The 27,252-nt window shown below is 47.2% G+C and overlaps 1 protein-coding gene across 1 annotated transcript in view; it reads left to right on the top strand.

The window, feature by feature from the left end:
* The window catches only part of cntln (centlein, centrosomal protein), a 578,849-nt gene that overhangs the window by 317,648 nt on the left and 233,949 nt on the right, over positions 1 to 27,252 (top strand). Inside the window, 3 exon segments of the mRNA XM_038803995.1 lie at positions 9,534 to 10,075; positions 10,805 to 10,892; positions 19,476 to 19,569. Coding sequence (XP_038659923.1) covers positions 9,534 to 10,075; positions 10,805 to 10,892; positions 19,476 to 19,569 — 724 coding nt within the window.

Here is a 27,252-nt window from a genome sequence, read left to right as displayed (position 1 = left end):
TTCCCGGCAGCGGGATTCTCCGTCCGTTCAGACCAGCGGGATTCTCCGTCCGTTCACACCAGCGGGGTCCTCCATCCGTTCACACCAGCGGGATTCTCCGTCCGTTCACAGCAGCGGGATTCTCCGTTCGTTCACACCAGCGGGATTCTCCGTCCACTCACACCAGCGGGATTCTCCGTCCGTTCCCAGCAGCGGGATTCTCCCTACACTCAGACCAGCGGGATTCTCCGTCCGCTCACACCAGCGGGATTCTCCGTCCGCTCACACCAGCGGGATTCTCCGTCCGCTCACACCAGCGGGATTCTCCGTCCGCTCACACCAGCGGGATTCTCCCTACACTCACACCAGCGGGATTCTCCGTCCACTCACAGCAGCGGGATTCTCTGCCCGCTCACACCAGCGGGATTCTCTGTCCGCTCACATCAGCGGGATTCTCGATCCGATAACGGCAGCGCGATTCTTCGTCCGTTCCCGGCAGTGGGACTCTCTGTCCGTTCCCGGCCGTGGGATTCTCCATCCGTTCCCGGCAGCGGGATTCTCCATCCGCTCACACCAGCGGGATTCTCCGTCCGTTCACACCAATGGGATTCTCCGTCCGCTCACACCAGCGGGATTCTCCGTCCGCTCACACCAGCGGGATTCTCCGTCGGTTCCCGGCAGCGGGATTCTCCGTCCGTTCAGACCAGCGGGATTCTCCGTCCGTTCAGACCAGCGGGATTCTCCGTCGGTTCCCGGCAGCGGGATTCTCCGTCCGTTCAGACCAGCGGGATTCTCCGTCCGTTCACACCAGCGGGATTCTCCGTCCGTTCCCGGCAGCGGGATTCTCCCTACACTCACACCAGCGGGATTCTCCGTCCGTTCACACCAGCGGGATTCTCCGTCCGTTCCCAGCAGCGGGATTCTCCCTACACTCACACCAGCGGGATTCTCCGTCCACTCACACCAGCGGGATTCTCCGTCCGTTCACACCAGCGGGATTCTCCGTCCGTTCCCAGCAGCGGGATTCTCCCTACACTCACACCAGCGGGATTCTCCGTCCACTCACAGCAGCGGGATTCTCCGTCCGTTCACACCAGCGGGATTCTCCGTCCGTTCCCAGCAGCGGGATTCTCCCTACACTCACACCAGCGGGATTCTCCGTCCATTCCCGGCAGTGGGATTCTCCGCCCACTCACACCAGCGGGATTCTCCGCCCGCTCACACCAGCGGGATTCTCCCTACACTCACACCAGCGGGATTCTCCGTCCGTTCACACCAGCGGGATTCTCCGTCCGTTCCCAGCAGCGGGATTCTCCCTACACTCAAACCAGCGGGATTCTCCGTCCGCTCACACCAGCGGGATTCTCCGTCCGTTCACTCCAGGCGATTCTCTGTCCGTTCAGACCAGCGGGATTCTTCGTCCGTTCCCGGCAGCGGGATTCTCCGTCCGTTCAGACCAGCGGGATTCTCCGTCCGTTCACACCAGCGGGGTCCTCCATCCGTTCACACCAGCGGGATTCTCCGTCCGTTCACACCAGCGGGATTCTCCGTCCGTTCACACCAGCGGGATTCTCCGCCCGTTCCCGGCAGCGAGATTCTCCGTCCGTTCACACCAGCGTGATTCTCCGTCCGTTCACACCAGCGGGATTCTCCGTCCGTTCACACCAGCGGGATTCTCTGTCCGTTCACACCAGCGGGATTCTCCGTCCGTTCACACCAGTGGGATTCTCCGCCTGTTCCCGGCAACGAGAATATCCTTCTTTTCACTCCAGCGGGATTCTCTGTCCATTCCCGGCAGTGGGATTCTCTGTCCGTTCACTCCAGCGGGATTCTCCGTCCGTTCACTCCATTGGAATACTCCGTCCGCTCACACCAGCGGGATTCTCCGCCCGCTCACACCAGCGGGATGTCCTGTCCATTTCCTGCAGCGGGATTCTCCATCCGTTCCCGGTAGTGGGATTCTTGATCTGTTAACGGCAGCGCGATTCTTCATCCGTTCCCGGCAGTGGGATTCTCCGCCCATTCCCGGCAGCGGGATTCACCGTCCGCTCACACCAGCGGGATTCTCCGTCTGCTCACACCAGCGGGATTCTTCGTCCGTTCCCGGCAACGGGAATCTCCTTCTTTTCACTCCAGCGGGATTCTCCGTCCATTCCCGGCAGCAGGATTCTCCTTTCGTTCACTCCAGCGGGATTCTCCGTCCGTTCCCGGCAGCGGGATTCCCCACCTTCCCGGCAGCGGGATTCCCCACCTTCCCGGCAGCAGGATTCTCTGCTCGTTCACACCGGCTGGGGAATTCTCTGCCCGTTCCTGGCTGCGGGATTCTCAGCCCATTCCCAGCAGCAGGATTCGCCGCCCATTCCCGGCAGCGAGATTCTCTGCACGTTTACACCGGCAGCGGGATTCTCCGCCCATTCCCGGCAGCGGGATTCTCCGCCCGTTCCTGGCAGCGGGATTCTCCGCCCGTTCCTGGCAGCGGGATTCTCCGCCCGTTCCTGGCTGCGGGATTCTCCGCCCGTTCCTGGCTGCGGGATTCTCCGCCCGTTCCTGGCAGCGGGATTCTCTGCACGTTTACACCGGCAGCGAGATTCTCCGCCCATTTCTGGCAGCGGGATTCTCCGCCCGTTCCTGGCAGCGGGATTCTCTGCACGTTTACACCGGCAGCGGGATTCTCCGCCCGTCCTGGCAGCGGAATTCTCCGCCTGTTCCCGGCATCAGGATTCTGCTATCCCGTTGTAGTGAACGGAGTTCTGGCGGAGCACCAAATTCTTTGTCCTCGCTGCCCACGGTAGCGGGATGGACTCACAATGGAATTTGCTTTGTAAATGCCTCCTATTAACCGTTATAAACCTGCACGGTTGTAATTCCGCATCCCAGTGTTCTCTTCTTTAAATGCTTCTCTACAGCTTATAGAATTTGAAAGTCCAGTCTCTGCTAATTCAGTTCTCCACTGTACATAGCTTTGTCCCTCGCTTTTGAACCTGAATTGTAATAGTTTGCATTTGTCAGTGTAAGATTTTATTTTCAATGTGTTTGCTTAATTAAATAACAAAACCCTTCATTTCCAGGAAGGGGCTGGAGGTATTTGTCCTAATGCAGATGCTGGAAGTACATGGGGGCCGGATCCGGTGTGATTGTGTCAGAGGGAGGCCCGAGGCTCATCACCATAACCTCAGGCAAACGACAGGTGGGAATGTGGCCGGCCATTTGCAGGCCTGACTGATAAATTACAGTAACTGGGCCTGGGGCAGCAAAGAAGGTTGCCATTTCTAAACAAATTCAGCTGTTTTCCTCCTGCCTCACAGGGTAAATGCAGAGATTCCAAAATCCACCTCCAGTGGTTTACAACAACTATAACTTATTTTTATACCATGCTTTTAATGTAGTTAAAATATATAAAGGTGCTTCACAGGAGTGACATCAGATAACATTTGTCACCCAACCAGGCAATGAGATATCGGGGAGGATAACGAAATGTTTGCTCAAACAAGTGTATCTTGAGGAGCACCTTAAAGGTGAGAAGGTTAGAGAAAGATGTGAGGTTTAGGGAGAAAACTCCAGAGTTTAGGACAGAGGCAGCTAAAACATGGCTGCTGATGGTGGGATGATTAAAATTTGGACGTTCAAGAGAGTAGAATTGGAGATCCTGGAAAGTTATAGGGCTGGAGGTGGTTACAGAGGTCAGGAAGAATGAGACTATGGAGGGATTTAAAACATGGCTGAGAATTTTGGGGGTCATTGTCGGTCTGAAATCTAGATTTTAGGGATGGAAGGAATGTTTCTTGTATTTGAATTGTTGAAACGATCTGTTTTTCATTGTTGTGGTTAGCATATCTCCACACCCATCTCCTGTGTCACACTTGCCCCTCTTCAGGCGGGCACCCAGGTCTGTAAACTGCCACCTCTTTCAAGTTGCTCAGGTGCTCATTCGAGGTGATTCCTGTAGTGAGAACATTGTCCAGGTAGACAGCCACCCTGGGAAGCCCTTGGATGTCTTCCATCACCTACTGAAAAACCGCACACGCTGATGATACCCCGAAGGGAAGCCGGGTGTATTCTTACCACCCTCTGTGGATGTTGATGGTAACATACTTCCATGGTGCCACGTCTGACTCCAATTCAAGGTACGCCATGGCTCACAGTCGAATTTCGTGAAGAGTGGCCCCCGGCTTACTTCGCATACATGTCTTCTGCATGCCACATGAGGAACTGGTCCAAATGGGAGGCCCTATTCGCCGTGTAATTGTAATTACTGTACAAGCCTGACTTGTCTGGTTTCAACACTGGGACTACTGGCACTGCCCACTCTGCAAATTAGACCGGGCATATGATGGCCAAGCTCTCTGGTCATATCAATTAATTGTCTACTTTTCAAAGCAAGGTGTTTGAGACCAGATGGGCCCTTAAGTATTTAGGTTGGGCCTCCGGGTCAACATAAAGTTTCACTCTGGCCCCCTTCATTTTTCCCAGGCACTCCTGGAAAACCTCCAGATACTTTCAGCGGACTTTGTACAGGCCGCTAGTACCATCCAGAATATTTGTTGCCAGTCCAGGCGAAATCTCTGTGACCAATTGCATCCTTAAAGACTGGGTCCAGGTGCTTGCCCCACCAGCAATGGTAGCCTAACTGCCTGTTGTCTGTCAGTGACTGAGGTCACCATAGTACCAATGATGGTATCAATTGCAAGCCAGGTCTTGGTTTCACTCAAGCCCAGGAGAAGATTTGTTGACTGATAATAGAGCCAGCAGCCCCTGTGGATTTGCATGTCCAGGGGGTGACCGTTGACTTGAAGCTTTATCTTAATTGGGGCTACTTTGGGGCTGGGATGCAATTCAGCTGCATTAAATCTTCGTCCTCTGATGGAGCAATATGCAAAACCCTTGCTCAGGACATCTGTGTCACCTGGCCAGGGCAACACGTTCTCTGTCGATTCTGGTGGCCTCAACCACCGCAGGTCCTGCAAGCGCAGGTGCAGCACTGTTGTGCGTACTCCTCATGGCCCTCCAAGGAGATGTCTCGTTGGACCATGGTGGCCCTTGGCCATCGGGTCTGTTTGTGATATTGTACCGTCAGTAGTTGTCTTGGTGGACTGAATTATGGGAGCACTGCCCTCTGAGGATGACATTCTTCGGAAGGGGAGTTGCCCAGCACCGGGAACGTCATAATCAACAGAACCCTGGAACATCCTGGACCTCCTTTTCCACATTTTCTCAGGAGAGGGACAATTCTCTGGCCCTTTTTTAGGTTCATGGCCGGCTCTGCTTCTAGCTTTCTCTGGGTTGCCACATTGTTGATTCCACACACCAAACAATCTCTTGTCATCAGGGAGGGATGGACTGAAGTCACAATGTTCTGCTAACTTACAAAGACGCGTTAAGAATTCCGTCACCGGGTTCGCCCAGCTGTATTGAACTGGTACCGTTGCACGATTATAGACAGCTTGGGGGTCATAGTGATTCATGACAAGTTCCACAAGCTCGCTGAAGGATTTCTAATCTAGGGCCACAGTGTAGGTGAGGCTCTTGATCACGCTGAATATCTGGGCCCGGAAGATTGTCAGAAGCATTGCCTTCTGGCAATCACCTCCGCTGGTACCGTTTTCCTAGTACAATTACCGTATCAGCTTGATATACTGGGCACAGTCTGCTATGCCTGTATCAAAGGCCCCGGCCTCCCAAAAAGCAACATTTAAAAAATCCTGATGACCTCATTCCCATATTGGGGTATTCTGGTGAAAATCGCTTATTGTCACGAGTAGGCTTCAATGAAGTTACTGTGAAAAGCCCCTAGTCGCCACATTCCGGCGCCTGTTCGGGGAGGCTGATACGGGAATTGAACCGTGCTGCTGGCCTGCCTTGGTCTGCTTTAAAAGCCAGCGATTTAGTCAAGTGAGCTAAACCAGCCCCTGGTGAGGCCAGGACGTCCAGAATCACAGCTGCTGTTTCTTTCCTCGTCGCCAGTATAAAAGCTCAGGAGGCCCGAGAAGGTCAGTTGAACAACGTTCATTTAACTAACGTAAAGACCTCATCACAGCTTCCAACTCAAAGGTCTCGGTCTGGCTTCCAGAAATGCCGGTCCCAGTCCAGGCCGGCTTTTAAAGGGGGGTTTACGAGCCCCAGCTGGGGGGACTCCGCCCACTAGCGGGGTAACTTGTATTATACGAGACCCATGGGGAGATCGATCAACGTTTTCCCATGGGTCTCAGGAGGATTATTATAATCTTGTTTTTGACACGTGGGGATAGATTTAACTGAAAATTGGATGGTTTCTCTGTGGTTGCCACAGCTACATTGCAAGTTGAAAGTCTACCCTCCGATCTTGTTTAATTCACAGTTAGGATTTCACAAGTACAATTGCATTCAGTGTCATGAATTTTGGGTTCATCTTTCTCATTCTGAATCACGGAGCCAGAAATCGGTGTTGCAAGATTGTTCATATTTTACCAGAGTGTATTTACAATGTTGAATTGAAAAATGAAAATCCATTTCTAAACACTGATGTAATTTTCTGCCAATGAACTATTTAAATAATTCTAAAACTGGGAATATGTGCTACATTTGCAGAACAGCTTTTAGATCCAATTCTTATGTATTAAGTATCCCTTGTGACTTGCTATATGAGTGCCATGGCAATCCAAAGGTTTCCTTTTGCAGAGTCTGTGTTAATATCTGCCAACGGTTATATTTATTTTGCACTCTGTTTTTCCCGAATTGACAACATGAATTCCAAATGTACCCTAAAGATGCTGGCGATATTTTTGTAGAGGAGCTGGGAGCTATTGGTGGTATTTTGCGAATTGTGTATTAACTTGTAGGGAGTAATTTAGAGGAGATAATACTGTTGTGTGTCGTTGTAACAAGTGCCATATGGTCAGGTAATGAAAGCTGTCATCGCATTATTACAGAATGACAAACATCATGTTAAATATAATACTGTACAGCACAGGAAATGCTCATATTCATTTGTCTTTAGGAGGAATATGTAATTGAAATAATTTGTGTACTGCAGTCCAGGGATGTCAGAGAAATTATTTCATTTCATCATCTCCAATATAGAAGAACAACTGTAATTTTTAGAGAGGTTGCATGTTTTACTTCCAGGGGTCAGGTAAAACTGAAAAAGACAGGGAAAATTGCCTCGGGTAAGAATCTTGTAGGCATTTTGTATGTATGTCTAACTTGTCTTAAAAAGAGACAATAATATGATAAAATGTATAGTTGTCCAAAGCTGACAGAGCTGAATTGTTCGGTCAGACATTAATATTGGATGTATTATATTACTGAGCTGCAATGTCACATGGAAATGTCTACTAGACTGGGGCTTGAAATGTATTAGCACCTTTTTCTTTGTATTCTTTAGTGTAATAGGCAGTTAAAAGTTGACAGCAGCAGTGAGTAGTATTACAGACTATAGCCTTTCTTGTACAAGTCATTTAAGATGAGGGATCAGTCAGAATATATTCTTCATTTTTCAAGTGCTTAAATTTAATTCTGCATGGGCCCGACAGCGAAGGATTTTTCAACATGTTTTATGCTTGAAAATCTTACTGCATTGTCTTTGAGGAAATTCAATTTAAAAATGAGATTTTGGCTGATTAACTGCTAAAATGTTCCACTGTCAGAGATGTTATGACTTTCTATTCATACAAGGTTGATGAAAATTCAAATCTATTTAAAACTGCATTGCTCTAAAGCCCATTTTAGGTCAAATTTGTTCGGTGGTAGATTCTTATTTTTTATATTATAATCTCCTGTAATAAATTGAATAATGTTATAATTTATGAAATAATTTTCCAAAACTTCCATTAAATTTAGACAATCCAGTTGTTAGCCAAAAAATGCCACTCTTCTATTGACTTGTTTCTTTGAAGTTTGTTGCATTGACTATCCTGCCTCCCTGTCACTTCCGCACCCCCTCCTGCATTTGCTGGGCTCCACCAGTTTTCAACTATCCCAGAATTGCACAGTGGTGATGAGCTGTCGACAGTTATCTTCAATTTTTGTGTCCCTTTTGGTGTTGACTAAGCATCTGCGGTTGCTGAGCAGAACTTGAGCACGTAATAGGATGAGGAGTTCAATTTGTGTTCCACCACTTAATTAGCCAGGGGACCGAGTCCACTGCACATGCTGCCCAGTGGAGCAACGTAATTACAGGTTGAGCGTCACTTATTCGAAATGCTGGGGGCCGAGAGTATTTCAGACTCTGGAATATTTAGAATTTTGCAATACCTGTATCGGTATAGTTGTGAAACGTCGTGTAGCTCACAGATCTCGGGTGAACAACATGTTTTACTAGAAACATGATTTAGGCAGCATGGTAGCACAGTGGTTAGCACTGTTGCTTCACAGCGCCAGGGTCCCAGGTTCGATTCCCGGCTTGGGTTACTGTCTGTGTGGAGTCTGCACGTTCTCCCCGTGTCTGCGTGGGTTTCCTCCGGGTGCTCCGGTTTCCTCCCACATGTCCTGAAAGACGTGCTGTTAGGTGAATTGGACATTCTGAATTCTCCCTCAGTGTACCCGAACAGGCGCTGGAGTGTGGCGACGAGGGAATTTTCACAGTAACTTCATTGCAGTGTTGATGTAAGCCTACTCGTGACCATAAAGATTATTATTATTTTGTCGCTCGAAAAAATGTGCCGATTTCAGAGCTTTTCGAATTTTGTAATTTTGAATAAGGGATGATCAGCCTTGATTAAAAACCACATTTAGTTCTTTGCAGTATGGACATGTAAGTGAAACTGTAGCCCCAATTCTAACACTATCCGCTTGGCAGGAACAAGGCAAGTGAGTGGTTAAAATTGGGATTCCATCTGCCCCATTCCAGTTCTGGGTTTATGATTTTTATGAACTGATGAATATATTGAAATCTGGGGCCCATGATGCCGTTGAAACCCTGACACTTTGAACTGGCAGGAAGAAAATTCCGAGCAGCATTAATCTGCCCATTAATCCCTTGCAGGACTGGCCTTGGAGTGTGAGTGACGTGGCTGGAACAGTATTTACAAGTGATCTCACTTGCAGTCATTTGGATTAATAGGAGTTCAGTGTTTTTTTCTGACTATATAGCCATGTCATTTCACACCTTGGAGATTGCTGCTGTTACAGATTGGTGCAGCTTCCTGCAGCAGGAACCTCTGCTTGGTGGACGAGTGGACCAGGCTTTGCCACTTCTTGGAGCCTTTCTCACCTCGGACTCCATCCAGCTGGCTGCAGGAGCTGTTTCCCAAGAATCTCCCGATCTGTGATGCTCTGCTGCTTTAAGCATGTTACCAATGCACTCTATACAGTCAATCAGTGTATTACTTTCCCACTGAATGCCAATAGTCGGAATGAGGGAGTTTTGTGAGTTGCAGCAGTGACTATTTTCTTTTCGCTTTCCGAGCCTCAGTTTCAATAGTTCCTTTACCTCTCGATGAAACGACCTAACTCAACACAGACAGGAAATAGGCTGGGACTGTGCGGGCCAAGTGATTGTGAAGTTCTGCTCAAAATAATGGGGGAGAATTATCCTTATGTTTCAAGCTAAGCTTAAAGTAATTAATTTCCTGTTTCAGGTCATTCATTTGGAAAAGAAGCTAAAAGCTATTCAGAGGGAAGACAAAGACCTGAAGGAAACCAATGAAGAGCTGACCCAGGCTAAAGCTTCATTGAAAACTGCCTACAGCAAACTTCAAACTGAGTTTGATAATCAAGTAATCGAAATAGGAGAACTGATGAAGGCAAATCAACAAATTATGAGAGAGAAAAATGAGCTAGATACAATGATTGAAGAATTGAAAACAGAAGCTGCCTCTCGAAAGAGGCAAATGACAGACCGAATGAAGTTGAGAAATGAAAATGAGGAGTTATTACAGAAAATACAGGAGCTGCAGGAAGCGCTTGAGATGAAGACTGTTGCCACCAAAATCAGAACTGCAGAGGGAACAGGCAATGGGAGCTGTGCATGCAAAGCAACGGGCTACAATCCCAGAGCAAAAAGAAGAAAAAACAATTCCCTAAAGCGGTACCAGCGTTTTCTCAACCGATCCATCAAGGAGATGAGCAGGGTCTTTGAACACTTCAGCAAGGATGGGTGGGAAGACGTAACCGGAGCCAGGTACGGTCCTCATTAACTTGGCCCTGCAGATGGGTCAGTGTGGATATGCAAACTGTAAGGAATTGGAGACTGGATTTCATATACTGTCGATTTCATATGCAGGGGAAAAAATAATCCTGTCAGATTTTTGAATAGTCATGGGATGTCTTGCTTCAAGCTTATTGACTGAAATTTGCATGTGAAATTAGCTCCAACTGCATGAAGTTTTGAATTAATGCCAGGAAATCCAGAATAAGGCAATGCATGATTTCTTTCAGTGATGCCATTTCCATGCAGTCATGAGGCTTGAAATTGACAGTTTGGCAGGTTGATTTAATTTGCTGGCCCTTTGCATATTCACCACTGACAGCTAAGGATTCCCAGGCAACCCTGCTAAGTCAGTTTAGTTATCTTGTGACATGTCGATCCAGGAGGAGAAACCAATTTTTTTCCTCTTAATTTAGTTAGATAAATTTTGAATGACCTATTTTAGCTTGCTACCAGATGCTTACAAGCTGTTTAACATCCTTTAAATTAAGAACCATCCACACTAATTATTTCATGTATGTTTTATGCACAGTCATTGAACTAATGTTAATTGAATGATAGCTGAAAATGAGGTGTTTTGTTATTAATTTTCATTCAGGGGGTATTTACAGTTGTATTTTTCTGCATTAAGATTGAAACTCCTGACTTATAAAGCCTTGTTCTTTCAATAAAAACACACTTTCCCACTGTATTTCTATCTAGTGACTCCGAGGAGACTGCTGCAGAGAGTTTGGGAGAATTGATAGTGAAGACGGTTCAGCAAAGGATTCCACCAGCAACAAGAAGTACGGTAAGTAGGAAATAATTCAATGGAGACAAAAAGCTGATTTTACAGTCAGCAATCAATGTTAAAATTTGACTAAAGCCCCCGAAGGGACAACCTCTTAAATCTGTAGGTGGTATATGGAGTAAACTCAGTAATATGTTTTGCAGAGTACACTTTAGAGAAATGAAGAGAAAATAATTCTTCTCTTGCGTATGTGAGCCTGCTAGCAAATTCCAAGATGTCTTAAAGCAATATACTTGAAATAAATAGCATCGATTGACATTTTTATAGCTCAAAAAGGTCTGTTAGGAATGCAGGATATTAATGATATATGGAATTTATTGAAAAAAATCTAATTGTTTTGAATAATCTGTGGCCATATATCTATGAATACAAATTGGAGAATTAGCTTATGATCCATTAAAGCCTGTAATGTTTAGTATTCTGAATCTTTCTCATTTGATGTCTTAGTTAAGACAACAATATAGTCCATCTGTTTTTGTGCTGTAAATTTAGTAATCTTGGTTATGATAAATGATAGATGGCAACCATTATAATGGTACAGCAGTTCTGCACTTGGTAATTAATGAACAGCATGATTAGTTTTGGCGTAAGTACTGCTGAATGTTCAGGTTAATGTGAAATACATGACCTGCTGCTTTCTAGAATATGATAATCTCGTAATTTGGGTTATTAACTTTTATTTCTGAAATTATGCACCTGTCATAGAATATTTGCTATGAATGTTGACCATAAAATTAGAGATTTGCTGTCCAAATCACACCAGCCTAATATTCTTGCACTTTATAGGGGCTTCATTATTTATTCATTTTTAATTCTTTAACTTCCGGTTGTTTGAGCCATTTTACTTTAATTGCGAGCAAGTGTTTTCCCAATCAGTCATGCTAATAGAGTTAATTAAATCTACACCACAGTGGAAAGAAGTTGAAGGAAGATTCATGCCAAATAACAAAAGGACATCGAACAGTAAGGGGATTTTCACTGCCCCTGAATCAACTTTCAAGAAGTGGTTAGAGGGAATGTAGGTTTTGCATTGTGTGCAGGATTCCTTCCTTTCACAGTACGCAAAAGTTCAATAAGCCAGGGAGTCCTGTTGGACCCAGTAATGAGAATTGAACTAAAACAGATCAGAGAAGTAAGCGGATGGGAACTTCTAGGCAACAACGATCATAAAATAATAAGATTGCAGCTAAAGATTGAAAAGGGCATAAATAAGATGGAGACATAGATTAGTAAAAATAATTTTAAGATGAGAATAGAACTAAAGAAAATAAACTGGAAAAATGTGTTCTCAATGTTTACATTTGCAGGGTGTTACCTGTGAAGTTTAACCTTTTTATACATTTGTAGGTAAGATGAGATAAAAAGCAAAGTACGTAAATGATTTTTGATTGGTGAGACAGCATTACTACTTTGGTTACTTAATGATGGAAGATGTTGAGTAAATAATTGTGTGTGACTCAATCGAGAAAATGCATAAACATGCATAATAGAAACATAATGTTGTTTTAAATGACATTGTTTGGAAGATTAAGGCAGTTTTAAGAGATTTTTTTGCTAAACATTAGAAATAAGGTATGGTTTTAAGTGGGTTTAATTTAATGTTTCTGTGTCTTGAAGAGTAAAACCTATAGTTAGATTCATGCTGGACAAAGGTATTTGTATGTGTGGGGGTTAGTTTCAATTCCAACTGTGATTCTATCATGCTTATTCTTCAGCATGAATATATAAACCAGCAGTGGTTGCTTAGCAACTGAGACCTTGTAAAGTAGGGAAGCGTTTAAGTTTAACTAAGTTGTTTGCAGTTGGAGATAGGTATTGAGAGAAAAGGCAGCTCTCACAGCTCTGCTAGAAGCAGTTGGTTTTAGAAGTCTCAAGAGGGAACAGCATTCTCAGTCCTGCTAGAAGAAAAGCTATACTATGACGTAATGGTCACAAAAGCAGATGCCAGAAACCTAAAGTCCAGTTAGTTAAGGAAACTAGAGAAATGAAGAGAAGTTTCCAAGAAGTCTGGAGTTAACGGAGTAGAGGAAACTGGGAAGCAGAACGCATTACTGTTTAGTAAAGTAACAGAGTTGAAAAGGCACTGGGTTGTGCCAGAAAGGTATCTGCAGTAGTGCTAAAGTTTGTGATAAAGCACTACAATTTGGGAAACATGATTTGAAATAATTTTGGAACTCGGTGGCTGGACCTCGGAGTTTGGGTAAAAGCCTGAAGAGAGAGGCGTAAAACATGAAAGCGACTCACTGATGGAAGCAGTGGAGAGAAAGCATCATTTAAAAGGTGATTTAAAAAATGCGACTTTTGAAAGTGATTTGGAAGCCGGAGTGCAGTGAGACAAGGTGGCACCTGGCATAAGAATCATCTGGGGGGATTTTGAGGAAAAATCCACCGACATTGACTTGGGTTCAGAGAGGGGTGTGTCTTACCACAGTCATCCTGTGTAGTTAAAAGGGATTTTGTGTGTTAATGAGACCATTGTAGTTTAAGATGTACTTTGTAATCCATGTTAATCTTAAAATCTGTGTTTAATTCTTATGAAAAGGTCACCCAGTCAGTTATAGTCACCCAGTCAGCTCTCAACAGTGGTAAAGAGACTGAACCAGAGCCATGACAGTTTTAAGACAGTGTGGAAAGATCGATTCATTCCAGGATTGATAATATCAAAAATAGGGCTTGGTTATTTTATAAAGAAACTTTATTAAAAGAAAAGAAAAGAAAATTTTAACTTCAACCGTAACAATCACAGATTACACTCGGGATTCTATGAGTTCCATTTAAACAGCACTTTACAGAACATGCAACTCCACTTACACTGGAAGGCAGAGGCATTACTTGCATTTATGAAGCAATTTTTATTCTGTTAGGGACATCGTTTCAGGACCCTTGTCCAAAGCCTGCCTCGGTGTCAACTTTCATGACCTCTCTCAGTCAGTTTCCAAAGCCTTCTCCCCTTTTCCTGTTCAGATGAGCTTTCTTACTCTCTCTCTCTCTCTAAGCTCCTCACAGCCCCTCAAACAAAGGTTCTCTGCTGCGGTTTCCAGGCTTGAACCTATCATCGTTATCTTGGCTGTTTAATTTCCCAACTCCCGTTTATACAAAAGAACAGAGCCATGCTATTAATATGAAACTAACCTCCCATTGACGGGCAAAGAGGCCATCAGACTCTGTAATGGGCTAATAGGTGGTCATACAGGAGTGCTCCAAAGAACAATGGATCTGGGCTCCTGTGCATCCCCACAAACGAGATTAAGTCTGACTGGGGCACTGTAATTCGGCCAGGTGTGGGCAGATACGGCTGACTCCGTGCTAGCAGCCCCCCCCCCCCCCCCCCCCCCCCCCGCAGTCTGTTTAACCCCTAAATTGCCTGCTACATTGGGGTCTCATTTCTGGATCTAATTTCTGAATATTGTAACAGGGGAGTAAAGGAGTATTATATCATCATCAAATTTTTTCATGTTTAATAAATGTTTTTACTTGTTAGAGCTAATTACCAGTCCTAGTGATTCTGTTCCAACCCGTTTTAGAAGAAGAAGTAAAGGCCTAGATTCTCCAATTTTCAGGCTATGTCTGGAGGAAGTGTTTGGTTTTAAGCCAAAAAAGTCGGTTCCACACCCACACTGATGCTCCAACCGGTGAGGGGCTAGCTGCCACGCCATGTAAAACGCACGGCCTTCCTGATATAAACGCCTGGAGAATTGCCGGTCAGTAGCCGAGCATGCACACGGCAATGACTTTCAGCGATCGCGCTGTACTACATGGTGCTGGCTGTGCGCAGCCCGACCTGCCAGATAGTGTCCCCCTGGACATCCCCTCGCTACCCCCGGGAAACCCCCCACCAGTCTCCCCAGCTCTCGCCGAAGCCTCCCAGGCCAGCAGCAGAGCATCGGGGCAGGGCCTTCAGATTTGATCGTAGAATCCCGGCTATGGTCTTTTGAGCTAAGGTTCCATTTTGGGATCTTTCGGTCCAGTTATAACTTCAACTGGGATCGCAACAACATCCAAGATGTACTGTTCTTACAAACAAGTGCACTCTGAGATAATAACCAATGCGCATAAAAATATATTTCATACAATGGAGAAGAAGAAGAAGAATCTTTATTGTCACAAGTAGGCTTACATTAACACTGCAATGAAGTTACTGTGAAAATCCCCTAGTCACCACATTCCGGCGCCTGTTCGAGTACACAGAGGGAGAATTCAGAATGTCCAATTCACCTAACACAACTTTCGGGATTTGTGGGAGGAAACCGGAGCACCCGGAGGAAACCCACGCAGACACGGGAAGAACGTGCAGACTCCGCACAGATAGTGACCCAAGCCGGGAATCGAACCCGGGACCCTGGAGCTGTGAAGCAACAGTGCTAACCACTGTGCTACAGAGCAACCTAGTCACAGCAGTCAAATTACACAGGAGAAGCTAGCATCTCCAGGACACTATTGTATCCAGTGCAGACAGAGGCCATGTCAGGTTTAGTATTTATTACCATCTTACCTCAGAAAATATTTTAAAAGAGTCATTTAAATGTTGGAATTAGCTGTTGAAGCGAAACACGTTCACACAATTTTAGAAAAAACATCGATAAAAGTTGAATACATTAATAATGCAATAAAGACATCAAAGATTTTTCTTTTAGCCCGTCTTGATATCAATAAAGGTATCACACCCATTGTTTTCAGAGGTCTGTGATCCCTATTGTTCAACAGGGTGTTAGGATCCTGGACCAGACCCCAACATTTGTTAGGATCCTGGACCAGACCCCAACAGGGTGTTAGGATCCTGGACCAGACCCCAACAGGGTGTTAGGATCCTGGACCAGACCCCAACAGGGTGTTAGGATCCCAGACCAGACCCCAACAGGGTGTTAGGATCCTGGACCAGACCCCAACAGGGTGTTAGGATCCTGGACCAGACCCCAACATTTGTTCGGATCCCGGACCAGATCCCAATATTTGTTGCGATCCCGGATCAGACCCCAATTTGTGCTACTACACTCAACAACAATTCCAAACAATTTAAAACATTTAAAGGAAAGGACACTGTGACTCTGACCAGTAGGTATTTTTTTATGTTAAATAGAACTTTAATTTAAACACAGAATTAACTACATCAAAGAAAATAGCTTTACAATTATAGTTAAACAGTTCTTAAACACAAGGAAAAACTTAGACTTACTGTCTATAACTGCTACTAACTTCAATTAAGCAACCCAATACAGTTCAAATGTATTTATAAATAAAGTTAACAGGTTACTTGCTCAGTTGAGCAGACCTTCGGAGAGAGTTTATTTCAAGAGCAGATTCAGTATACTTATGCTCAACCAAGCAGAATTTGACAAAACTACTGTTCAATTTAAAATCCTTCTGTCTTGTTAGACTTAAATCATAGAGAAAACTGCAATACTACAGACAGAACTGGCTCCTCCCATTACTTGCATCATTCGTATCCCACTAAGATGTCACATTACCTGCGTAGCTAGGGCGAAACACAACCCTTCATAAATGATCTACTCTCCAAGGAATCTCCAGCAATTATAACAATATCCAATTAGCCCTCTATATGTAAACAAGTAAATGGTTAGAATCAATCATGATCACACTTTTTATCAATTCTTAATTCCAGTTTTTGCAAGCTCATAGTGTGGATACCTTAACCTAGATTATTTCATTATTTTTTTTTTTAAATTTAGAGTACCCAATTATTTTTTCCAATTAAGGGGCAATTTAGCGTGGCCAATCCACCTATCCTGCACATCTTTCGGGTTGTGGGGGTGAAATCCACGCAGACACGGGGAGAATGTGCAAACTCCTCACGGACAGTGGCCCAGGGCCGGGATTCGAACCCGGGTCCTCTGCGCCGTAGGCAGCAATGCTGGCCACTGTGCCACCGTGCTGCCCCGATTATTTCATAATATTACTGCAGTAAGTATATACTTTAACCCTGGCTTTTAATAACATTACTGCCATAAATATAAAACATAATATATAACCATGTCTACATTCATCATAAGGGTATACTCCCCACTACTGCTGAATGTAGAGACAGAAGTCGGAATTGACACTCAATGAACCTGGTTTACAAACATAAAACTAGAATAAGCTTTTGACAGACTCGGCTCTAACGCAAGAGCTTAGTTAGAAGTTATTTTGTTTAAACTGGGCCAAATGCCTCATTGCCTGGGGCAATAGTGTGTTCATCATTTTCTATTATTATATAAAGACAGGTTGGATTGATAAAAATAAGTGAATCCAATATTGTGTAATGCACTTTCTGTACGCTTTATCAATTGTAGCTGGTCTCATCTTGCCAAGAGTTTCAATAATCCACTGGGAAAAGATTAGCGAGATGCACATAAAAATCTTAAAAACATGAAAAGCATTGGTACGGGCTTAAATGCCAAGAGGGTCCAATTGTTCCATGACTGAGTTATGCTGTTGTGTATTTAGATTATTATGGTGCCCCTAAACACATGGCGTGCAGGAGGTGCAGCCTGCCTCTATCCAAGAGATTTTCTAAGGCAGGACACACTTTTGTAATTTTTAGCCTGTTGTTTTTGAAAGGCAGTGTATGAACACTGCCAGTGGTGACTGTGTCAGAGAGAGCTTTGGCAATGGGTGTATCCACGATTTTGAAGGACTTCATCTGGGTTCAAGGACATAATGTCAGCTATTATTGATGAATGAAAAAATATCCCCCAAACGACTTTTTGTTCAAGCCAAATAGGTTTGTTATTCTCTTTAGTTATCAAGGTGGTGACACAATCAAAAGGAACCACTTATAGTGCGGCGGTTTTGAGCTTCCTTGGAACACGGGAATTCTGACCCGCTCTTGACCTTAGAAACTTGAACACAATTCTAAAATGAAAGAGATGACGTGATTTTCCCTGCTGCTTCAAGCAGAGTGCTCCAGTGATGTTCTTGATATCTACTTTCAGGTAGTCAACTGAACATTACATCAAAGGCTGGCATGTGCTTGAATCGTTGGTAAATGCTACTGATACAAAGCTTCAAACTAACCATTTCAGAACTGTGCATCTGGGCCTCAAACAGCTACCCATCTCTCCCTATTTTATTAACCGATTCATAAGAGCATAACAAACAGGAGTAGGAGTAGTTTGTACAGCTCATCAACACTGATCCACCATTCACTACGATCACGGGGATCTTCAATTCCAGTTCCACGTGCACTGCCTATATCCCCCGGATTCCCTGAAAGTAATAAGTAAACAAGATATCAGCCTTTTTTTCAGTTGGTTATTTATAGCACACCTTCCTTCAAGGCTTTCAGTTTAGATTTCTGTTTCCAATCTGTAATGATTTTCACTAGATTCATTCAGGTCTCTGCAGTTTCAAAAATACAGCAGCTTTTCTGGAAGAAACATGAGGGAGAGAGAGAGCGGCCCTGTCCTCTGAGCATCCAGGAACCAACTGGCTCCCCTGGCTCTCTGAATGCCATCCCACTCAGGCAGGACCCAATCACCGCCTGTTACCGGGCAGAATACAGCCTTTTGACCAATTCTTGGGTCATGGGCCAGCCAATCGAACTAAGTCCCTCCGATCTCTCGGGTGCTTAAAAGTCTGCTGTCCGAAATTTAGCAAAGCGTTTTCTTTTGTAATTTTTGAATTCCTCACTTCCCCTGCTCGACTTAAAGGTACGTGTCCATTAAGCATCCCTGGATCAAAATAATAACAGCAAAAGTGAAGAAATGGGAAAAGCGGGAATGAACAGGAAGGGTCCTTGCAGCATAATCTCAACTCCTTGTCTGTATTGCCACAACCGGCTAACTAATGTACATGTATTATTGACTACATTGCAGTCTGCAGAAGATTATTATTTAAATCACAATGTTCCAGGCGAGTGCTTTTGTAGTTCTCAATGTCAAGATCAAATCATCTGAAAACTGCCATTGATAATAAAGCAACTGCTAAATAGGTTTCCACAAACATAGGAAATTAGTTGTTTAAAACATTTTAGCCTACTGGACTGTGTTGCATACTAGAAATTCACAATTATTTTGTACTGACTAGCTGTGAATGGTCTATTTGGATCTAGAACTTGTAAAAGGAGTTTATTGTTGTAGAAATCCTTAAAAGTGTTCTAAACTCAGGAATATTTTGTGTCAAAATGTATGCCAACTCTTTATCGAGAATAATGCCATAAAATGGCGGTGTAATGATTATGGTATTGGACTGACAATCCATGTGGTGTAAATTCAAATCCAACCACTGCGAGATATAAAATCTGTAAATTTATGTATTCCCACATCTGGCTTGTGCATGACTTCCAGAATGTGTAATTCACTCTGGATGTGCTCTGGTGTGGCCCAGAAAACTGTTTAGTTGTAAAGCAATTCATGTGAAACATTTTCAGATAAATATCAGCTGGATTTGTCAGCCAAAGCCTGAGGAATTGCAGTAAACAGCCTCAGTTCACAGGCCAGAAATAGATCTTTGGTGCTGCTCTGAATAGAAGAAGTTCCTTAGTCGAGATTATCCAATGGTTTGAAAATCTGAAAAGATGATGGAATTCACCTTATCTACCATTGCTCAGAGCTCTCACATCCTTTGTTGCTTGCATCTATTTAGGCAATTTGTCAAGAAAAGAGAAAACAAAGAAATCGCTGGCTGAGAACAGTGAAATCTGAAACAAAGGTTGCTGTACCACAGTCACATTCCACAGGTATTTGGTTTATTGTAGTGAGATCTTTTGGCGGCTGGTGCAAATTAGAAATGTTGAAGTTAAATAATTGGTTATGTTTTCATTAATATGTGTGTATCTGTAAAATATATTCTTCTAAGGAATGCATTCATCACACAATGTAGAGTTAAACTTTGTTCACTAGAAAGAATCACACGGCAGACAACTGAAAGGAAAAACATTCAATGTGGCAAAGATTAATGGTAAACCAGAGGATTGGGAAAGTTTAAAAAACCCCAAAAATGACCAGAAAATAAATAAAGAGGGAGAAGATAAACTATGAGGGTAAGCCACCAAGTAATATAAAAATAGACTGTAAGAGCTTCTTTAAATATATCAAAAGGAAAAGAGACCAAAGTGAACATAGAATGAGATTGGGGAAATAATAATGGGGAACCAGGAAATGACAGAGGAGTGACATAAATATTTTGTGTCAGTCTTCACGGTAGAAGACACTAATAATATTCCAACAATACAAAATAGCCAAGTGGCAAAAGTGGGGGAAGAAATAAATACAACTATCTCTCGAGAAAAAGTACTATTGAAACTAATGGGACTGAAGGCCAATCAGTCCCCTGGACCCAATGGGTTGCATTCCTGAATATTAAAGGAAGTAGCTTCAGAGATAGTGGATGCCCTGCTAGTAATCTTCCCAGAATCCTTAAATTCTGGAAAAGTCCCAGAGGATTGGAACAATGCACCACCCTTATTCAAAAAGGGCGGGACACAAACAAAACAGGTAACTATCGGCCAGTTAGCTTCACTTTTGTCACTGGGAAAATGTTAGAATCCATTGAAGGATGTAATAGCAGAGCATTTCAAAATACACAGTATAATAAAGCAGAGTCAACATGGCTTCATGAAGGAGAAATCATGCCTGACACATTTATTATAATTCCTTGAGGTGGTAATGAGCAGGATAGATAGAAACATATAAACTAGGAGCAGGAGGAGGCCATTCAGCCCTTTGAGGCTACTCTGCCATTCAATACGATCAGCTCAGTAGCCTGTTCTCTTTTCCCCACCATGTCCTTTCATCTTTTTAGCCCCAAGAGCTATATCTAACACCATCTTGAAAACATAAAATATTTTGGTCTCACCTGCTTTCTGTGGTAAAGAGTTCCACAGGCCGACCATTCTCTGGGTGAAGACATTTCTCCTCATCTCAGTCCTAAATGGTCTACCCCGTATCCTCAGACTGTGACCCCTGGTTCTGGACACCCGCCACCATCGGGAACATCCTTCCTACATTTACTCTGTCCAGTCCTGTTAGAATTTTATAGGTTTCTATAAGATCCCCCTCATTCTTCCGAACACCAGTGAATACAATCCTAACCGATTCAATCTCTCCTCATACATCAGTCCCGCCATTCCAGAAATCAGTCTGGGAAGCCTTCTCTGCACTCTATCTTTCGCACGAACATCCTTCCTCAGATAAGGAGAGCAAAACTGCACTCAATATTCCATATGTGGCCTCACCAAGGCCCTGGCTAACTGCAGAAATACATCCCTGTTCCTATACTCTCATTCTCTCGCTGTGAAGGTCAGCGAACCATTTGCCTCTTTACCGCTGCTGTACCTGCATGCTTACCTTCAGTGACTGGTCTCATTGCACATTCACCTCTCTTAATTTATAGCCATTCAGATAATAATCTGCCTTCCTGTTTTGCTATCAAAGTGGATAACCTCAGATTTGTCCACATTACACTGCATCTGACATGCATTTGCCCACTCACTCAGCCTCTCCAAATGACACTGAAAGATCTTGGCATCCTCTTCACAGCTCACCCTCCCACCCAGCCTTGTATCATCTGCAAATTAGGAGATATCACATTTAGATCCACCATCGAAATCATTAATATATTTTGTGAATAGCTGGGGTCACAGCGCCGCTCCCGCTCCCTGCGGTACCCCACTAGTCACTGCCTGCCAATTTGGAAAAGACCCATTACTTCCTACTCTTTGTTTCCTACAGCCAGCCTAAATCTCTTATGGTGCAGCACGGTAGCACAATGCAAGGGTCCCCGGTTCGATACCCGGCTTGGGTCACTGTCTGTGTGGAGACTGCACATTCTCCCTGTGTCTGTGTGTGTTTCCTCCGGGTGCTCCGGTTTCCTCCCACGAGTCCCGAAAGACGCGCTGTTGGGTGAATTGTACATTTCGAATTCTCCCTCAGTGTACCCGAACAGGCGCTGGAGTGTGGCGACCCGGGAATCTTTACAGTAACTTCATTGCAGTGTTAATGTAAGCCGACTTGTGACAATAATAAAGATTATTATTATTAAAAACCCTGGATTGGCCACCTTTCCCATTTTACTTTTGTGCCAGACAGGAATAAACAATTGTTGCAGTTCCCCCCATGCTCTCCTTGAAAGTTTGCCATTGTCTATCCACAGTCATCCCTTTAAGTAATGTTACCCAATCCATCATAGCCAACTCGTGCCTCACATCATTGTAGTTTTCTTTATTAAGATTCAGGACCATCGGGCGAAATTCTCCTACCCCACGCAGGGTCGGAGAATCGGCCGGCAGCGGCGTTATTCCCGCTCCCGCAGGGTTTTTAATTCTCTGACCGGCCAAAAACCGGCGCTGTGCAAATCCCGCCGGCAGCCTCTGAAAACAGCTGGCACCGGCGGGATTTCATTTTTTTTTTAGTTTCCACAAATCTCCGGCCCGGATGGACCGAAGTCCCGCCGACGTGGCCACGGGTCACGTCGGCGAAAATCACAGTTGCTTTAAAACGGCGTCAACCATTGATGATGGTTGACGCCGTTCAGTGTCGGGGTGGGGGGGGGGGGGGGGGTGGGCTGCGGCATCGGGGGGGGTGGGTTGCGGCATCGGGGGGGGTTGCGGCATCGGGGGGGTTGCGGCATCGGGGGGGGTTGCGGCAAATCGGGGGGGGTTGCGGCATCGGGGGGGGAGGGTTGCGGCATCGGGGTGGTGGGTTGCGGCATCGGGGGGGGTTGCGGCATCGGGGGGGGTTGCGGCATCGGGGGGGGTTGCGGCGTCGGGGGGGGGGTTGCGGGTGTCGGGGGGGGTTGCGGTGTCGGGGGGGGTTGCGGCATCGGGGGGGGTTGGCGGCATCGGGGGGGGTTGCGGCGTCGGGGGGGGGGTTGCGGTGTCGGGGGGGGGTTGCGGTGTCGGGGGGGGTTGCGGCATCGGGGGGGTTGCGGTGTCGGGGGGGGTTGCGGTGTCGGGGGGGGGTTGCGGCATCGGGGGGGTGCGGTGTCGGTGGGGGGGTTGCGGCATCGGGGGGGTTGCGGCATCGGGGGGGGTGGGTTTGCGGCATCGGGGGGGGTTGCGGCATCGGGGGGGTGGGTTGCGGCATCGGGGGGGGTTTTGGGGGCAGCGGCGTGCAGAGAGGGGGGGCGACGGATGCCCGGGGCCAACGCAACCGTCGCCCCCCCCCTCTGTACGCCGCTGCCCCCTACCCCAACCACCCCCCCCTCACCACCCCTACCTCCCTCACCCTCACCACCCACTACCTCCCTCCACCGCCCCTACCCCCCTCCCCACCACCCCTACCCCCCTCAACCGCAACCCCCCACCTCATCGCCAGCACCCCCCCACCCTCAACGCCGCAACCCCCCCCTCATCGCCGCAACCCCCCCCTCTTCAACGCCGGGTCCCCCCCCTCTCAACGCCGGGTCTCCCCCCTCTCAACGCCGGGTCCCCCCTCTCAACGCCGGGTCCCCCCCCTCTCAACGCCGGGTCGCCCCCCTCTCAACGCCGGGTCCCCCCCTCTCAACGCCGGGTCCCCCCCCTCTCAACGCCGGGTCGCCCCCCTCTCAACGCCGGGTCCCCCCCTCTCAACGCCGGGTCCCCCCCCTCTCAACGCCGCCCCCCCCCCCTCAACGCCGGTACCCACACCCCGTCCCCCTCCCTCTGAAGGCCGGTACCCACACACCCCCCCCCCCTCTCTCCTCCTCCCCCCCTTCCTTCCTCCTCCCCCCTTCGTTCCTCCTCCCCCCCCTTCCTTCCTCGGTTAGGGGGGGGGTGCGGCGTTAGTGGGGGGGGGTGCGGCGTTGGAGTGGGGTAGGGGTGGTGAAGGGGGTCGGGGTGGTGAGGGGAGGGGGTTGGGGTAGGGGCAGCGGCGTGCAGAGGGGGGGCGACGGTGCGTTGGCCCCGGGCATCCGTCGCCCCCCTCTGCACGCCGCTGCCCCAACCCCCCCCTCACCACCCCTACCCCCTTCACCACCCCTACCCCCCTCCAACGCCGCCCCCCCCAACGCCGCCCCCCCTCTCTCAACTCACACCGCAACCCCCCCTCAACTCAACGCCGCAAACCCCCCCCCTCTCCTCTCAACTCAACGTCGCAAACCCCCCCCCTCAACACAACGCCGCAAACCCCCCCCCCCCCCTCAACTCAACGCCGCAAACCCCCCCCCCCCTCTCCTCTCAACTCAACGCCGCAAACCCCCCAACGCCGGGTCTGTCTCTTCTCCTCCTCCCCCCCCCCCCCCCAAATGCCGGGTCTGTCTCTCCTCCTCCCCCCCCCCCCCCCCCAAAATGCCGGGCTGTCTCTCTCCTCCTCCCCTTCCCCCCCCAAAATGCCGGTCTGTCTCTCTCCTCCTCCCCTCCCCCCCCCCCCCAAACGCCGGGCTGTCTCTCTCCTCCTCCCCCCCCACAAATGCCGGTCTGTCTCTCTCCTCCTCCTCCCCCCCCCCCAAATGCCGGTCTGTCTCTCCTCCTCCCCCCCCCCCCCCCCAAATGCCGGTCTGTCTCTCTCCTCCTCCCTCCCCCCCCCCCAAACGCCGGGCTGTCTCTCTCCTCCTCCCCCCCCATCCCCAAAATGCCGGTCTGTCTCTCTCCTCCCCTCCCCTCCCCTCCCCTCCCCTCCCCTCCCCTCCCCTCCCCCCCCCCCCCCCAAACGCCGGGCTGTCTCTCTCCTCCTCTCCCCCCCCCCCAAAATGCCGGTCTGTCTCTCTCCTCCTCCCCTCCCCTCCCCCCCCCCCCCCAAACGCCGGGCTGTCTCTCTCCTCCTCCTCTCCCCCCCCCCCCAAAATGCCGGTCTGTCTCTCTCCTCCTCCCCTCCCCTCCCCCCCCCCCCCAAACGCCGGTCTGTCTCTCTCCTCCTCCTCCCCCCCCACCCCCCCCCCCCAAACGCCGGGCTGTCTCTCTCCTCCTCATCATCTCCCCCCCCCCACCAAACGCCGGGTCTCACCACTTCCGCAGCGGGTGAAACTGACGCGTATCGCGTCAGTCCGCTGCTGGCCCCTCCGGGAACGGAGAATAGCCGCCTAAAAGAAGGCCCCGACGCCGGAGTCATCTACACCGATTTTTCTCGCCGGAAATCGGCGTTACGACGGTCTGCAGAGAATTTCGCCCATCATCTCAGAATCAACTACCAGAAGACACAGGAGCAGAATTAGGCCACTCGGCCCATCGACTCTCCTTCAACATTCAATCATGGCTGATTTTTTCTCATCCCCATTCTCTTGCCTTCTCCCCATAACCTCTGATCCCTTTATTAATCAAGAACCTATCTATCTCTGTCTTAAAGACACTCAGTGATTTGGCTTCCACAGCTTTCTGCTGTAAAGAGTTCCACAGATTCACCACCCTCTGGCTGAAGAAATTCCTCCTCATCTCTGTTTTAAAGGATCATCCCTTTAGTCTGAGATGGTGCCCTCTCGTTCTAGTTCTTCCACGTGCACTCTATCCACGCTTCGCAATATCCTGCAAGTTTCTGTAAGATCCCCCCTCATCCTTCTAAACTCCAATGAGTACAGACCCAGAGTCCTCAACCGTTCCTCATACGACAAGCTCTTCATTCCAGGGATCATTCTTGTGAACCTCCTCTGGACCCTTTCCAAGGCCAGCACATCCTTCCTTAGATACAGAGCCCAAAATTGCTCACAGTACTCCAAACAGGGTCTGACCAGAGACTTAGACAACCTCAGAAGTACATCCCTGGTCTTGTATTCTAGCCCTCTTGACATGAATGCTAACATTGCATTTGCCTTCTTAACTGCCGACTGACTACATCACTCTCCACCTTAATGAAAAACTCTAACAGGCTGACATGTCTTTGTTCTTCCTTAATCGTGGTTTCCCACCCACTGAAATGGAATTGAATGAAAATGAAAATTACTTATTGTCACAAGTAGGCTTCAAATGAAGTTACTGTGAAAAGCCCCTAGTCGCCACATTCCGGCGCATGTTCAGGGAGGCTGGTACGGGAATTGAACCGTGCTGCTGGCCTGCCTTGGTCTGCTTTCAAAGCCAGCGATTTAGCCCTGTGCTAAACTAGCCCCAGACAACACTGTTCAACAGGGCTCTCAACCGTGTCCGATCTATCTCACGCACCTCTGCCCTCAATACCTCTCCTTCCTCCCAGAACCAGGATTGGGTCTCCCTTGTCCTTTTCATCCACTAAACTCTGCACTCAAAGAATCATCCTCCGCCAGTTCTGCCAACTCCAGGGTGATGCCACCACCAAACACATCTTCCCCTCACTCCCTCTGTCAGCATTCCACAGGGACCGTTCCCTCTGGGATACCCTGCTCCACTCTTCCATCACCCCCAACACCCCACCCTCCTCCCATGGCACCTTCCCATGCAATCGCAGAAAGTGTAACACCAGTCCCTTTACCGCCTCCCTGCTACATCCCACGGAGTAAACACACTTTTCAAGGGAGGCATCAATGAGAGAACAGGCCATCTTAGACTAGGTACTGTGTAATCAGAATGGAATCATTGGCAATCTAGTTGTGCAAGACCTATTGGGGATGAGCGACCATAATGTGTCAAAATTATTCATCAAGATGGAGGGTAAAGTTGTTGATTCTGAGACTAGGGTCCTGAATCTTAGTAAAGGAAACTACAATAATATAAGGCACAAGTTGGCAATGATCGATCGGGAAAGGTCACTTATGGGATGACAGTGGATAGACAATGGCAAATATTCAAGGAACACATGGAGGAACTGCAACAATTGTTTATTCCTGTCTGGCACAAAAATAAAACAGCAAAGGTGGCCAATCCATGGCTTACAAGGGAAATTAGAGATAGTATTCGATCCAGGGAAGGAGCATACAGATTGGCCAAGATGAACAACAGGTCTGAGGATTGGGTGCAGTTTAGAATTCAGCAAAGAAGGACCAAGGAATTGATTAAGAAGGGAAAAATAGAGTACGAGAGTAAGCTAGCAGGGAACATAAAAACTGACTGTAAAAATTTCTATTGGTACATGAGGAGAACAAGATTGTGAAGATAAATGTAGGCCCCTTACAGTCAGAAACAGGGAATTTATAATGGGGAACAAAGAAATGACTGAGCAACTAAATACAGACGTTGGTTCTAACTTCACAAATGAGAACACAAATAAGATACCAGAAATGTTAGGAAAGGCAGGGTTTAGTGAGAGGGAGGAACTGAAGGAGATCAATATTTGCAGAGAAATGGTGTTGGGAAAATTGATGGGATTGGGCGGCACGGTAGCATAGTGGTTAGCACTGTGGTTTCACAGCGCCAGGGTCCCAGGTTCGATTCCCTGCTGGGACACTGTGCGGAGTATGCACCTTCTCCCCGTGTCTGCGTGGGTTTCCTCCGGGTGCTCTGGTTTCCTCCCACAGTCCAAAGACGTGTAGGTTAGGTGGATTGGCCATGCTAAATTGCCCTTACTGACCAAAAGAGGTTAGGAGGGGTTATTGGGTTACGGGG

The sequence above is a fragment of the Scyliorhinus canicula genome, chromosome 8, assembly GCF_902713615.1.
Source record: "Scyliorhinus canicula chromosome 8, sScyCan1.1, whole genome shotgun sequence".
NCBI classification, from domain to species: domain Eukaryota; kingdom Metazoa; phylum Chordata; class Chondrichthyes; order Carcharhiniformes; family Scyliorhinidae; genus Scyliorhinus; species Scyliorhinus canicula.
The sequence above is the reverse complement of the archived record's forward strand: the minus strand, read 5'-3'. Positions and strand labels throughout refer to the sequence as shown.